The sequence below is a fragment of the Malurus melanocephalus genome, unplaced genomic scaffold (genome assembly GCF_030028575.1).
Source record: "Malurus melanocephalus ecotype Western Australia unplaced genomic scaffold, MMel_1.1 scaffold_576, whole genome shotgun sequence".
Taxonomy (NCBI): Eukaryota; Metazoa; Chordata; class Aves; order Passeriformes; family Maluridae; genus Malurus; species Malurus melanocephalus.
Window position 1 is genome coordinate 276,102 of NW_026623808.1, and position 16,567 is coordinate 292,668.

At 36.6% G+C, this 16,567-nt stretch overlaps 1 protein-coding gene across 1 annotated transcript in view; it reads right to left on the minus strand.

Moving 5' to 3' along the window:
- Positions 1–1,819: 1,819 nt before the first annotated feature.
- The window catches only part of ACAP2 (ArfGAP with coiled-coil, ankyrin repeat and PH domains 2), a 59,746-nt gene continuing 44,998 nt past the window's right edge, over positions 1,820–16,567 (minus strand). The window contains exons 12-23 of the mRNA XM_057382608.1: positions 16,119–16,219; positions 14,803–14,908; positions 14,163–14,371; positions 13,882–13,951; positions 12,514–12,608; positions 10,997–11,181; positions 10,091–10,183; positions 8,625–8,812; positions 8,188–8,297; positions 7,716–7,826; positions 7,415–7,476; positions 1,820–2,709 (exon numbers count right to left, since the gene is read on the minus strand). Of these exons, the coding sequence (XP_057238591.1) occupies positions 2,606–2,709; positions 7,415–7,476; positions 7,716–7,826; positions 8,188–8,297; positions 8,625–8,812; positions 10,091–10,183; positions 10,997–11,181; positions 12,514–12,608; positions 13,882–13,951; positions 14,163–14,371; positions 14,803–14,908; positions 16,119–16,219 (1,434 nt within the window). The 3' untranslated portion in view covers positions 1,820–2,605. The remainder of the gene's footprint in view (positions 2,710–7,414; positions 7,477–7,715; positions 7,827–8,187; positions 8,298–8,624; positions 8,813–10,090; positions 10,184–10,996; positions 11,182–12,513; positions 12,609–13,881; positions 13,952–14,162; positions 14,372–14,802; positions 14,909–16,118; positions 16,220–16,567) is intronic.

Here is a 16,567-nt window from a genome sequence, read left to right on the forward strand (position 1 = left end):
TTCAGAGCTGTGGTGATAATCACACTGCTGGGGGCTGGATCCTGTGAGTCACAGAGGCCCTGGAGCACTGAGCCTGCCAGAGCTGGTGAGACTGAGCCATCAATACATTCCATGTAACTTTATGGTATATTCATTTTTGCTGATGAGCAACACGTTACCATTGCACCTGACCTGAAAAAGGYTTTAACTGAATGCACTTTTATGCTGGACATCCTATCATACCTGGAAGAACATATAGGGGAACAAGGCTCAGGATCACAGGTGACACAGTTACACCCTGAGCCATTAAAACTCCAGCACTCCTGACAAGTCACACAACCTTGTCAATCAGGTGTGTGATTCAGCCTTTAGCATAGACAGACTGATACTGTTTCCCAGACAGATGACAGTCAGGAATATGACACATGGATCTGTAGAGCTACAGGGAGGCAACTTCCCAGTCTAGAGAAATTATCCTGTAAAATTTGACAGAGATTTTGTGGCTAGGGAGGAAATCACCAATGGAGATTTGAAACAAGTGTCTCAGACCTTTTTCCAGCAGCGTGGACTGAGACAGCAATTATGCCATTAAACTTTGGGTAGCTTTACATTCCAGCCAATGACACTGCCATACTGCCTGCCACCCAGGCTGGGAAAGACAAACATTTAGAAAAACCTATGTCTAAAGTGTTTACTATGCAGTTGTATCTTACATTGCCCCAACCATACACTGGGAATCTTACTTTCTCTAAGATCTACTAAAACAACCATTTGTTGATAAATACTGCTRATTAGGAAGTAGATTATCATTTCATAGGCAGCTATTAAAAAACCAACTTACTCAAAATTACTGCTTACTTAAGGGGATATCCTTAAGTTTCTTATTATTCAGACTAAATACACACTTTAAATAGGCAGAATCTGATTTTCTTGCCGTAATTAGTCCACATACAAAGCAAGAACTGTCTTTTAAGATTCTTCTGATTGGAAATAAAATCCACTGGACAATTCTACAACACTACTAATTTTGTAGCAATAATGATACACAAATTTGATACATTATTATACATTTGATGCAAAATTATAAATGTTTGAAATACCTCATTAAATTTTAACATGCCAGAAAGTTTAACTTTACCATAATTTAAAAAAAATTTCAATTTATTTTATCCCAGTTTTGTTTATCGTTCCTTGGAGAAAAGCCAATTCATTTCCTAAATAYACTTAAACAGCAGGTTAACATAATGCCACAGCTATTACGATTATTGAAAAGTCACATTGATACTGTGTTACCTAAAAGCTCTGCTWAAGTTGTCTCCATAGGGCAAACAAATAGAGGATAAAGAACTGCATCTGCTGGTTCGGGGTTTAGGAGATTATTATCTAGGTATTAAATAACCTGATATATAAGCATATATCAACAGACACCATTTATACATGCACATGGGCAGAGTGGGGTTCACTACTGCATCAAGCAAATTGTCTTGCTGCCCTCAGAACACAGCTGGAGACTGTGTTCATTCATTATTTGACAAAAATGTGCAGTGATATTCTGTTTTTTTCTTGTGCTCACCTTAGTTTAGAGAACACATAAACATACACATCATTGCATATTACACAAAGGCTACTGCTTCCTGATAAAAAGGGTTGATTGCCCTAAATTTAGGGTGGCTACAAGAGATGAGACTTTTATACTTAGGGCTAGTAGTGAGAACAGCAAAAAGTMGAAACAGTGTTTGTACAACTATTCTGCACAAACTTCATTGGCTCAATACTTACTTTCATGTCTCAAATTTCAAGTTTCCAGTTTCAAGTCAAAATACTACAAACAAACCCCACATCATGTCCAAAAGGATTAATTTTATTTTTGATGAAAGGTTCCACATGCTCATTTAGAAGAATACTTGCTGCACCGAAGTTTAATTTAAGAGGAGAGAAAAAAAAAAAAAAAGGAAAATGGACTGCTCTTAGGAATTTGGTCCCCAGGATATATCCCTTTGTGACTGACCTGCAGTCACCAGCATAAAGGCCAGCCTGGTGCTAGAGCTTCCACTGTGAAAGAGCTTGCAAAAGAGCAGGAGTTACTACATTTGTTATGAACAGCCTACCTCTAACCAGAGTCAGCGTAGGAATAAGAGAATCTGTTGAGTTGCAGCCCCACAAATGGAAGGACAACTCAGGAACTCACTACCCCATTTCCCTTCCAAACAGTCCCAGAAAATGCAACCCAGACCTTCTTGTCAGAGGCAMATTCTTAATGGCAATAGGGGACAGATGACAGTGGACAATTTGGAGTAGCAAAGCTGCTGTGACCATCCTGCACTCAGAGCCCACAGCGCTCCAGCCATGCTCTGCCACCTCCATGTGTGAGCTGCAGGCAAACACTGGACTTGGAATAGGGGCTGCTTTACACTAGAGGTACTCAGGGGGGTTAAACATCTTCAGCTGCTGAGGTATATGCACTGTAGAATATAAACCAACTCATACATTTCCCCAGCTACCACCATCTAAAGCTACATTGGAGTGGTCATTTAAACAAACTATCTAACAAAATGCATATAATTCATTCCGTTAAAGTAAAAAAAGACTTGCACTAYAAGCTTCAGTTCTTTTCCTTCTTGATACTTTAAGACTTCTGGGAATCTGACTGCTGGAAGCGGTTTAACTTCTCTGGATTATTTGATGCCATTTGAGAAAAGTCACGAAAAATGTCCTGATAAATTTCATCTCCTAGGCAGAAAAGAAAAAGGAAACAGTTTTAAACATTTGTCATAGTCAACATCCCACCATTGCACAAATGCCCTACTGTGCTATCAGTTACTGTGTAACACTTATTCACRTATGCAGACTGCTTCTAGATGGAGTGATGCTGATGTGAACTCTGAGGGACTGGTTACTTGCATGCATGTTCTGTAGAAGCAAATTAAACAAAGCCAAACTATACCTGAAATAGTACCTCACAGGCAGCCACACAGAGGAAAGYTCAGAGTTAGAAAGGAAAAGTGAAAGCATTTTAAAGCAACTTAAAAAGRAAAAATATTTATTAGCCATTAAAGAATAAAATCAGTTTTAGCAAGGAACTGCTAACCAAGATTTTCGACAGAAAAATAGAATTATGGCATAAATAAAGATTTACTTGAAAACAGAAGTCAGAATTCTTACAGCCAAATAGAACTCTCCATGAAAGAAACAATCAGCAAGCAATAATATATATATATATATATATAGAAAACAATCTTAATAGATAAATTATTGTCCATAAATTATTTTGGTCTATTACTTCAGCAAATATAAATTTCTACATTCATTTCATCTACATCCTTCATTACATTTTTCRGTTTGATCTATAAGAACCATGATAATTCCCTTTATTTATTTTTTTTAAATCTTCACCCTTTGTGCTTAAACACAACCCTACTACTAGAACATATTCCAAAATGTGTTTCTCCTCCTCCTTGTCTACACAGAAAAACACATTCAGGAGGATTACTTCTTGACTCATTGCCAAGTCATTCTTTCACCACTTTAAAATAGACATTTTTTCCTTCATTTTCACATTCTTTCATCTGTTGGAGCATTTTGGGCCTCGAGTTCAGGTTGTGTTTTTAAACACTAACCATACCCCTTTGTCTTCAAAAGGAATTAAATGCATCAAACATTTGGTTGGGTCAGTAATTATGCAGCCATCCACAGTCTTTCCAACACAGATGGCCACACAGGACACAAGATCCCAGCACTACCATTTCTTGCTGACAGCTTGATTAATAGCATGGCAAAGAAATCAACCAAAAAATCTCTCTCATCATGTATGTTGAATATGAAGATCTTTTTTTTTCCAACATGATTGTGGAAGAACAGAATGTTTTTGTGCTTAAAAGTTTGCACTACTGGGAAAAGTTACATTGTTTTGGTTTTCCATTTTTAATGCACATTTCCAATGTTAAAACTATTATTCTTTTGGAGATGGGACTCCATTCTTTTAAAAACACTTTCAAAAATAATAACTGACCTTCCAGAAATATTTAACAGTGCAGTGACACAATTCTTYCCAGACTTTAAAAGATGAATACATTCAATATCACTCTACTAGGAAAAGTCAGTTCTAAAGAAATTCCTTTTTGGTTTTCAGATTTAATYTCAAGTATGGTGYCCCTGCCCACAGCAGGGCTGGAACTAGATGATCTTTAAGGTCCTTTCCAACCCAAACCATTCTGTGGTTCTGCATTCTATAGAAGAAGCAGGCACAGGACAGGTTTTATTGTAACAGCTTGTGAGAACTGCTTGCTCTGGGAGACTAGCACAGAACGGAGCTGTAACCTTCACCAAAAGAACAGCTGTGAAGGGCACAAAGCAGAATTAGGCTTCTGCAATAAAAGCAGTTAAGCTTTTAATACAGAAGTGGGTTCCACTGGTGAATGAGCACTGCAGTTCAAGTTGCCATACTTGATTCTTTCAAATCAACTTGAAAGAAAAAAAAGCTATTTTTGCAAAATACATTGTGGCTCTGGTTTTGTCTGTATTACATAACAAAAATATTACATACAAAAATAGACTAAAAATAAAGTGTCCTTTAGTTTGTACGCTGCATTAAAATACTTACTACTGTAAACCKTATTATTTTAAAATTCTACTTTAAGATTGAATTCTGGAAATTCCCTTTCCAAGCGATGTTTTCCCTAAAGTGCAGAGTCTATGTGCAAAAATACTGTAACACTGCTTTACCATTTAACACCAGAGTAACTCAAAAGGCACACATCATACATTCAAGAAAAGGTAGGAAGAAAAAATAGCAATGCTAATATCAAAGAGTTAGCAAGACATACTGTAGCACCAGAAGATGAGCACTCAAGTATTATACAGAAACAGTACTACAGTGCATATGGCTTCTACCACCAGAAATGAACTTTTAGAGCTGGTTTCAGCTAGTTCCCATTCCAGGAATATTTTGGAAGACCAACTGTACCTTGCAAAGCAATATATTCATTCTCTCTGTAGCTCAAACCTGCCACATATATTTAAATTATAAATTCTGATGCCATTAGCTACATGAGCAATTGTTTATCAGCTGCATTGCTAGAGCTGAGAAGTAGGCAGTTGGTTTCACTCCGATGACAGTAAACTCATACAATGATATTTACCCTCAACAGCTCCCAGCAAATATATATGTCTTGAAAATCCTTGTTTTCTTCTAGAATCATGATTTTGGAACACTGGGGTTCTAAAGTAAGGGSAGTGCAGATAATTTAACAGGTATATGAAGTGAAAAAGACCTGCATCCTTTAAAACCACATAAAGGTGTGATATCTCACGACAAAAGGCAGGTTTTGTGCTTACACTGACACACTGACACAACCCTTCTATAGCAGACATGAACATTTAAAACACCCAAATATTGACTTGAAATTTTAAAAGAGAYTTCAACAAGTAACAAAGTGAAGGGGACAGAGCTGTGCTATCCAAAGATACACTAAGTTCTTCTGGCTGAGACTCTGTACTACAGCCTGTGGTCCTGATTTCAGAAGAAAGCCTCCCCCTGATTTTGGGCAAGCCCTGCCTGTGACTTCACTGTCAATCTCACCTTACCAGGTGCAAAGAATCTGGGTCAGATTCTATCAACTGCAGTCTCTAGATCCTACTGCAATACAAACTGATAAAAAGGTCACAACATTTTCAATGAAAGACTTTGCTAGCTTTTTATTTCATATACCTAATTMAAGAATCTGTCTAAATACTATTTAAAATGAATTATTAGGGATCACCATCTTCCCTATCTACTTCACATTTTCATCTAAGTAGTGCCAATATTTGTTATGAATGAAGCATTTAAGTAAACATTTTGTAATGTTTAGCAACCAACTGAAGCTTTTTGTACAAACTATAGAAACGTATTTTCTGGTTCATAAAAATTTTGAATTTGTGACAGGTCAATTAAATGATCTGAAATATTAATCTATGATATAGCACAGAGCTTTTGAGCCAAAATACATACTTCTCTTTAAACAAAGACATTTTACTCTTTGAAACGGATAGTAATTACTTTTGTCTCTTAAAAAAAAAACAAGAAAACTCAAAAATACTTCAGTATTTGTTATTCTCAGACTATCAGTCAAGTGCTTTGCACTGTAGCAGAAAGCAGCTTTGTATTGAAATTGGCCACACTGACAGTAGGGTTTTATTTTTTTCCTATGGAGCCTGCCATATTTTCTGAGCTCTTTTGAGCTCATAATCAAGTAAATGCTTTTAAATCAGTTGCAGCTCTGTCAAAGAAAGCATCTGAATGCCAGAGGGTCCACAGTACCTTTACTGCTTTAATTTAAACTACCTATTTCAAAAGTAAATTTAAAAAACCCTGTTCCTAAGGAGAAACCAAATAAATTTGGTTTATTTAATAGATATCATCTAGGATTTTGACATGAGACTCAGTGTTGCCCCTCAACTATATTCCAGCTCCAATCTGGTAACACCACCCCTGCCCAATCCTTATGAATCAGTGGAAAACACGTAAGGGCATAGGAGTGAGCTGAGAATACTCAGCACTCAATCTTAAAAACAAGCTTCACCTTTCAGTTCTGTCAGGGATAGCAGGGTGTTTTTAGTTGTCTAATGCACAATAGACTGAGGCTTCATTATTGATATTCGCATGATATTAAATTACTTTCCTGTGGAAACAAGTCCCACMTCAGAACATGGTGTAAACTAGGACTGAGTGCTTGAGAATAAAGTTACACCTATTCATTAAACATAATTTGTTACTTTCTTGTTGGACTTGGCTCAAATGTCTGCCAGCTTCTATGTGTTTTTTAACCAAACAGAAAGATATTATGCATACAAAAATACACACTTAAGAATGACTGTTTTGTTTCTTATTAGTATCTTAACAAATAAAAATATTWAAAAATAAAATTTAAGGAAATAACACTTTCCTATCTCTGTCTGGAGTTAGTTTGAAATATCTGATATACACTTTTTACATGGGTGTGCAAGCGTTTCTTTCTTAAAAAATCAAAAGTGGACAATTCCACAGAAAGGAGAATGGTGTCCTAGAATAAGATGAACTCTTCAACTGTCTCTGAGCAAGCTGAGTCAGAAAGCTGCTACWAAATAATGTCAGGTAAACCCTAACATTACACAAATGTCAATGGAACAGCAATAGGAGAAAACTGTGGAAAACAGCAAAATAGGGTGGTCATGGCTGTAGTAACACACTGCTATAATGATGCTCTTTAAACAGTCTCCTTTTAGGTTTCCTAAGTACTCTGACASTCACATCACTGAATTTCAATGAAGCTTTAGAATGTGTTGGTTTATAAAAAACATTAATGTATGAAACAATCTTAAATTTCCCTCAGACACTAAGAATCTAATTGTAAACTGATAAATTCCTGTATACACTTCTTATACTGCATTTCAGTGTGGTTATTAGTAGAGTATTGACCTGGCTGCCCATAGAGTCCTTCTGATTCACGCATCTCTTCATTCATCCTTGCTAACCGCAACCTGCCATTCAGAAAACAAAAGGAACAATGTCATTCTTAAAGCAAAAAAAAAGACTACAATGCAAGACCTACAATATCCTGAACCTTACATCGGAGAGGTCACCTATGGATAGTGTATTTTGATTTTTCTTTCGCTCCCCATTTTTATGTAAAGGAATTTTGACATTTCTTGTACTTTTAACTTGAAACAGAATAGCAAAATCTAAGTTATCTAGTCAGAAAACAGAATRTATAACTTACAGTGTTACGATATCCGCATTTGCAGCTTCCACTGCTATACTCAATGGATCTTTCCCATCTTCATCAGTGGCATGCTGGTTTGCTCCTCGTTTTAGGAATAAACACACTTGTCTGTTTAGAGAAAATATTTTAAAAAAATTTTGACTAATAAAGTCAAGCTACATACAGTGTATTTAGCTTAAATCACYAAAAGYCTCATAGACATCAAAATAGTGCAAYTYATCTAGAACATGTTAACAGAGTAGTAAGCAAATCCTTTATTTAATCCGCAATAGAAAACACATGTGTGCTAGCTAGTAGATCAGAGTGCTAAATCAAAATATTATTTCCWCTCTCACAACCAGAGCTTAAGCAAAACTTGTATCACCTGAAGTGGTATTAAATTGCCAGAATATCTGGGGCAATGAAGAAGCTTCACATGAACAAAYACAGTAAAGGATGGCCATGTAAAAATTGTGGAGCAATGAGTTACCCAGTGTGTCCTAGAACCGTGGCATGGTGCAGGGGCCCTCTTCCTTTCATGTCCCTGATGTTCACATTGGCCCCATTCTGCAGCAAAAATTCACAAGTAACCAATGAACCCTATGGAATCAAAACAACAAAACAACTCAGCATCAGATCTCTAGAATCAAAACAAATCTCTTCTGCCTTCTCACCCCTGAACCACAAAGGAAACAAAAGGGAGTTGCTTCCATATCAACTTTAAACACTACTAGGACATAGAATTCCAAACAAAGCATTAACAGGAAAAAAATAGTTCAGAAACAACTTTGAGAGAACACCGTAAACAAATTCAGCACCACATTATCATTCATTAGTGAAGCAAGCACTTCAATAGGAACAGTGACACAGAAATATCAYTATTTCCCTTGCCCTCCTCCCCCATCACCAGTGCTGTATATCACATACCCCTCGCACTGCCTGAATCAGTGGAGTTGCTTTGTTTTCTTCCATGTTGACCCAGTTTACTTCAGCTCCATGGGCCAATGCTTCTGCCATGTGAGGAAGATTTTTCTCAAAGGCAGCTTGATACAACTGCAATCCTGGACTAGGCTGCTTGGCGTCACAGAACACTGGAGATTCTTGCTTGTCTCCTTCTGAAATGAAAAAAAAAAAAAGCTTATGTAATCCCTGTTTTTACAAGTTACCTCTTGGAATTCTGACCAAAACATCATTTCTCTGGCAATAGGTAGCTCAGCCCTTGCAGAATGCTGTGTATTACTGCCCCATTCTGCCAGGGGAAGTCACTGATGCCTTTAGCTCCAGCGTTCTTCACAGAACTATTACTGAACAAAAAACATTCTCTCCACATTACTGGCACATGTGTATATCCTTCAATCTAARTATTCCATCTCATTTCTAAGAAATTGCTTTACATTTCAAGTGTGCTGTACTCTAAACTGCAAGATAAGAACAAAACTAATTTTCTGCAGAGATGTAGTCATACAAATATATCTTTATCTGCAACAGCTTGATRCACCTGACTATGAGGCTAATACTGTTCTGACCTAATTTTTGTTAATAGATACCATTGTCATTTACCAATTACTTGTTGTGGCTATAATCTTCGGACTAAAGCATAATCTTTCTCTTCATCTCAGTAACAGTTACACAGAGTGAAGTCTGGGAGATAAAGATGYTGTTACATAAAAGCTTTTGTGAGTTACAGCAGCATAAATATTTCTACAATGCAGTCAAAARGCATCCAAACCATGTGCTGCCTGCCTACAGTAACAGCTGTGAACTACAGGATTTAAGACATACCTCAGAAGAGTGCTTTCATGTAGAAGAGTAAGTTTGCTTTATAAATAAATGTTTTGGAAATTTTGAGAAGCGAGACTCAATACATCTGTCACAACAGCACACAAACATTAGTAAATAATTTCATTCATCAACTTATAGAACTTCTGAGGAGAGTGAGTAATGTTTAAAGACTTTGTCAATTCCACATAAACAGAAAACTTAGGCAAGAATGCACAAATAACACATAAAAGCCTACTATCTGTGACTGAACAGGAATTCTATCTCCACAGATTTATTTATTTATARAAGGATCATGCATTTCTGTGCAGACTTGTCTCTCTCAAAATGCACCATTTCCCTATCTGTAAAAAAAAAAAAAATATCAATGTTTTGTGATCAGTCGCATCTGACTGGAAAAAAAACATAATTCTTTGAACACATTGAGAAGGACTAAATGTCATTTTTTGTAGCAAGCACAAGGGAAAAATCACTCAGGCAAATTTTACCCTTGCTAAAAGCATTTCAACCAGGATAGCAGACATGAATTCTATCATCAATCSCTAATCTTTTCTACGAAAAGAAATGCTACCAAGTGGTTAAAATTTCATCTTAAAGTGCAAAGCCTAACCCACCTGGTTCATACAAACTGTTGGCTGATACAGTAGAGGCAAGGTGTTCTCTGCTGTCATCAGTGCTTGGCTGKATCCCACTGTCACTGCTTCGGACTGTTTTGGGGAGAAACTTCAATTACTATGCAATTACGATGCATGTCTGCTCTTCACAGATACCATGATAATAAAGCAAGCTCTTATACTTGGTCCTGAACATATTTTTTTTAAAATGGCTTGTTATTTATTGTTCACTCTTTTTAAAGCATCCATAGAAAAGATGAAGTCACATTTTGCAACCATAACATTTACAATAATAATGACTAGAAATGAAAAAAAAATCAGGATAAGTAAAAAAGCTTAAATTATTTCATGACAATACTAAGCAATGAAGCAACCTGGAGACAACAGATTGAAGCAGGGAGATGGCCACAACACACARTGGGTCACTAGTGCAAATACTGAACACGCCACAGCTGTAGTACTTACTACTACGGAGTTTTGAAGAGGTATCAAAGTAGGAGAAGAGTGAATCAAGTTCATCAGGACAGAACAGAGACTCCCGCCTCGCCTCGTCGCTACTTACAGCAACCGCTGGGACATGCAGGTTAGCAAAGCACAAAGCAGGCAGTAAGGAAGGGATAGGGCAGGAAAGAACGTTATTGGAAAAATCCAGAAGGATGAAAATATGRAGGAAAGAAGGTGGTTAATATGTTTCTGTATTATAAGCATCCCCATTCCAAATTCTTCCCCATGTACAAATGCACATCTCTGAAGAAGTCTCTTCTCCCCTACACTCTACACTAGGCTAGAATCCATTAAAAATTGATTCCAAATTCTCTGCACGAGGCAGAAGTCAACTAATATAAAAATATATTACCTTACGAAAGAAGATAGGTAATACAACTAAGGAGACAAGTGTGTAAATACCTTTTTGGGATGCTGCACCTTGTTCCCCTGCCAAAAGGGATTTTGCAGGGCCACTGTGCCTTTTCTCTTCCTGACTTGGACGCAAAACTTTTGTTCCAGACTCAGGCAGAGGTACTGATGCAGCTTGCTTCTCTACAAACTTTCTTTCCACATATTTTGCTCTGATGTATGCCTCCTTCTCCTGCCTGYCATATACAAAATCCCCAGAGTTAGTAAGCTAAGACTTTAGTACTTTCATGAATTAAAAGAAGGTTTATTTTGTATTAAAGTCAGTAACCAAAATTTTAGTTTGGCATTGCACATAAGATACACCTATAGTACATTTTCAGAAAGATGCAAAGCACACTGTCAATTTCTGGTTTCTTGATTAAATTTTGCATAAGGCTCAAAAGAAAGTAATTTTGTTAAGTTCATGTACAAGTACTTTCTTTAAKACAGACTTTAGAAAGTGGTATGTAGAAGAAATGAGCATTAGTTAMTGTATGTTATTAAATATGTATATTAATACTGTATGTATTAAACCTTTATACATGTTTTMCATTGTTAATTAYCTATTAATAAAACATAYTTAATTTCTAATGTAAATATAAATTRCAACATTTGTTACAGGAGMACCAGGATTACACAAGAAAACAATRACAAGCCTTAGGTAGGCACAACCATCAGTTCCATATCACATACTGAAGTATGTATTCTTGCAACCTGAGATTATCAGCCTAAGACACAAGAGCAGTTGTAACAAACTGATAAAAGGGGCTGTAATTACTGCAATAATAGTAWTACTGAATAGCAGTTATCACTAGAAGGAATATCTAGCAAATCTCCTACTTTGTTTATATTATTATCACTGTCTCCGAATTGCCAACACTTCATAAAATGCAGTTTTTTCTACACTACAAAACTGCTGGGCAGCAAGYAGCACAGAACTGGAAAGGCAGTAAAAACCCAAGTTTCAAGAGACATTCTACACGGCAGCACAAAACATTAGGAATCCACCTTCAAACACAGATTAGCATCAGAGAAATAGAAGACAGCAGTACAATGATTTGAAGGCTGCTGTAAAGCAGCAGAGCTCWTGTACAATGTAGGTAGGAAGACGAGAACATTCTGAGGATCAGGGAACAAAAGTCAAATGGAAAAACAAAGTCGCTGCAAACAAAAGGCACAAMCCCAGGCTCCTTCCAGGAGCACTCACACACTGAGTACATCTGGCTGAACTGGTACCAAGCAGAGAGGAAACAAAACCCACATGTCCACAGTGACGCTCTAGAGCTGTTATCAAAATGAGGGAGTGAGATCAGAAAAAAGAACAAATGAACAGGAGAAGCAGAAAGGGACCAACAGAAGGAATACCCAATAAAGAGAGTGAGAAGGGAGAAAGTAAATCATACTGGTGATATAAGGAAAGAAGTACACTAAAGGAGTGTTACACAGTTAAGTGGCAGCATCTTTTACAGGTGGAGGCTGAAGRAAGCAACAATAAAAGGAAGCAACAGGCACTGCTAGTAAAATACTACCTTTGACTTCCAGATTGTGGCTTCTTTACTCCCAGTTTTTCCAACTTCGCTTCATATATTCTATTTATAACATCRTTTCCCAATTCACACATAAGCTATAAAGCAAAATAAATAAATTCAAATACAGCTGCAAAAAGCTTGATCTACCTATTCATTTGTTTTTAACCTCACTCAGCCTATTTTTACAACTTAAGTGTTTTCACTGGTAGAAGTACACTTATACAAATAAGCAAAGGTTTGTGACAATAATAGAATATTAGTGAATAGAGAGACCAAATTCTGAGCAAGATAAAAATATAGTCACTTTTAAAGCAACTGAAAAAACAACCACCAGAATGACACCTGTAGGCCTCATTAACAAAGGTGCTCTTTTCCACCAGCTTTCCAGGAGCYGTTCTTAACCCTATCAGCAAGAGACAATTAAATCAATTGCATTCCATCTTATCCAATGGACATTTTTACTAAACCACAATCTGAAACAACTAGAGAAAAGAGCAAAGACAAAAACCAGCCTGCAGATACTACTTACTAGCGAATTTGGCCCTACTGGTTTCAATGAACAGACTTATTTTTTCTAATACCACGTAGAATAGTTCATTCTGGTAGTTACATGAATAGTACAAGACATATAGCTTATTTTTGGAGGGGGAGGGAGGGATGGTTTGGCTGTTTTGTCAGCATGAACATACTGACGTTAAGATTATTTAACCACAAACAAAACACCATTACTCACATTATCTTTTGATTGCTCAGAATAGAGAAGCAATACCTAACATTACAGCTAGAAACAAATGCTCTGCATGAGTTATCTAGTTGCATGCAGCATCCATGCAGGAGTTCCTGTTTCAGGATTTGGGGGTCGCATGATTTTTATAACCATGGTTCAAACTAGACATTTGGCACACAAATAGCACACAAAAGCTGTTGCAAGGAGTGTTCTCCTATAAGCCAGTAGAATCTCACTGTTAAGAACTGACRTTCAAATTTTTCAGTATGGTAATGCTTTAGGCTGATATATCACTTCCAAAATTTTCAGCCCACTGACAGACATTATTAGTTTGTAAACAGATTTGCCTCTTCATATGTTGAAAGTTTTAGATGAAACTTGCTACTCAGAGTGCACTTGTGACCCTGAAGGCGTTGTAAGTTGTTCTGAATTGCAAGTTTCTAACACAAACAACTAYGGATTATAAGAAAGTGTGAATTGAAATAAACCAACACACAACTATAAACATTTCCTGCTCAAAACTGCAAGACATACACTGGGTACAAATCAGTTTCTTGCACTGAATTTTCTCATGCAGAGGCTTGAGAACAATCAAAGTTGTTCTAAGCAAATAGAAACCTGTTTCAAAAGTACTGTCATACCTTTAGGAGTTCAGGTTCCCATGAATCCAACGTTAAAGATCTTACTTTTGAAAAGTGGACTCCCAAGCTCCTAAACAGCATGGAAAAAAAAACCACAGTAACCTGTAACTATTCACGGTATCTTACTTCAGACAGATGTACCATAAATACAAGCAAATAAAGCATAAACCTTAATTCTGTTTACGAATAAAGGTCTCTAATTTTCTTTCAATATACCTTTGAAAAGGTAAATACCACCCTTCCTAATGAGTCAATTCTCAAATCAAATACAGTTCCCCAACCTGTGTATCCCAGAGCACTCGATGCACAGTGTGATTCCCAGGTTGATACTGGCCCAGCGAGGATCTGCCAAACCACAGTCACAGCAGGCAGCATTACCAGGAATACACTGAACTCGCTGCAGAGCACTCTCTCCTTTCAACAGCTTCTCTTTTGTCTCACTCCCAGATTCTAGGCTCCCAGTAGAAGGAGATGATTTCTTTTCCTGTTTCTAAAAGAACAAAGAAACAAACAAACCAATAAAGAGACACATGTCAAATTAAAGGAATTAGAGTCCCACAGATATTGCCTGTGCACTAAAATCCAAGAAAAGTAATTTCAGGCAAGGCCAAGGAAAGCCACAGAACTGAAAATGGGTTAAGGTTTTTAGAAGATATAGAAAACAGAATATAAGAACATACAATGAATTTTAATCACACTACAGAAAAATCTCATAAAAAATATARTAATARTAATAAKAAKAAGATGAAGTGAAAAACAGATGAGATACAATTCAGAGCCTTCAAAATTCCATTGCATTCCCATTGGAAGACAAACAATAGATTCTTTTTTTCCTTCCCTCTCATTAAAAGAGGTTTCACATATTTAAAATTTTCAGCATCTAAAGGTGGGGGTGGTTGTTTGGTGGATTTTTAAACTCACCTCAGATTCATCCCCTTTCTCTCTATATGCTGTGGCAATACTGGTCTGAACAGCCTTAATCCACGCCTGCCTCAGTTTTTCCGAGTCRGCCTGAAGCATGCAGCTCCTGTGACAAACCACAAAGCATTCAGAGAGAGTGGCCAAGCAGCTGACATCCAACAATCCATTGCTCAGGAGTCTGTTTTTATGGAGTAAGTTACTTGCYATCACCACAAGTATATTGTTTCATAGGCATCAACTAATAAACACATTTATTTTAAGACAACGAAGCACCTGAGCCTTTTCTGAGTTGCAAACTCCTCATTTCAAAATTATTTGCAGTTAAGGCTGATAGATACAGAAAAGACTCTTCCAAAAATCCTGAGAATGGCTTAGCTTCCTATTCCTTTTCTTATTCAACTTTTTTTTTTTTTATATTTTCAAATGCATTTTACTCCACGACACAAAGACACAGGTATCAGTTCTTRAAAACACATTTCCATTCACCAAGATCAAGAGAGAGTAGTTTTAAAGCTCTCTGACAAAGAATGAACTACTTTTCACATCAACAGKAAAAGAAACAGGTCATGAAGTATAAAACTATTCCAACATTCATGGGTTGAAAAAGCCCAGGCAAGCAAGAGCAAAATGCACGTTATAGTGAATCACAACTGGGGATGCAAACATCAGGACAGACAGCAATCTCTTCAGAAGMGAAATGTAAGGAGGAGTAGGGACAGTAGATAACATCCAAACTTAAAAGCAGGTTCTGATTCCTTSTATCAGAAACTTAAATATGGTCACATCTCAAAATCACTAATGAGGAACCCATGTCCTGCCCTTGCTGTGGCAGGATGCCAAACTTCCCCAAGTACAGCCAATGCWCCGCACTGATGGAAGTGAAAAATAATTTTATTTGGTGAGTTTCATTTAGTGCATTCTGAAGTATAGTTTAACATCACTGAGACAACAGCTTATTTATGTGCCTCTCTCATTGCACCAATCAGAAGTAAGGAGAAACTGAGACCTATTTTCTACATTACTAAGCAGCTGATAGTATCAGATACTACTAAATTGCAGCAGAKCTCTGCATCACAAGCCATTTATGCAAAAAGCACAAGAATGCATGTTTATTTTAATGCCAGAAGTCAACTAAATACCAGGGACACTTCTCACAGCATCACTTACTCTCAGCCAAAATTTCAGAGRATTGTTCAGATACTTTTCCTGTTTTGATCTATCCCAAGAGAAATGTTAATCTTACATTTATAAAAAAAACAGAATGTTGTTGTTTTTTTTTTATTTTTACACAAACATACTCCATCACTTCTCCTTACTTTGTTGGAGAAACCACCTCAAAACAAAAACGTCTTTCTATGTCTTCACAGTGTTTGACTGTGCAGAGCCGCAAGTCTTCAACAACTACYGTGGGATTATCCTAAAAGAAAAGAGTTAATAAAAAAGTCACTAAGAAAAAATAATAGTCGATAACAAGATAACAGTTCAATCCTGAATTATTAATCATTCAATTCTATTTGCCTGTTTACACTAATTTTTTCCTCCAAAAATAAAACCTGAACTAAGTGGATTTAGAGATACTTAGCAGGATGTATTTAGATAAATGTAAGTTGTATTTAGTGAAAATTTAATACAAAATTTGTAGAATTTCTTTTTACCTAAGATCCAGTCCACTGAATAATCAACACTTTAARTTTAAACCACAGTATCCAAACAACAATATTTAAAGGAGTACAAAGATACTTTCTAAGAGATGCAATTAACTCAA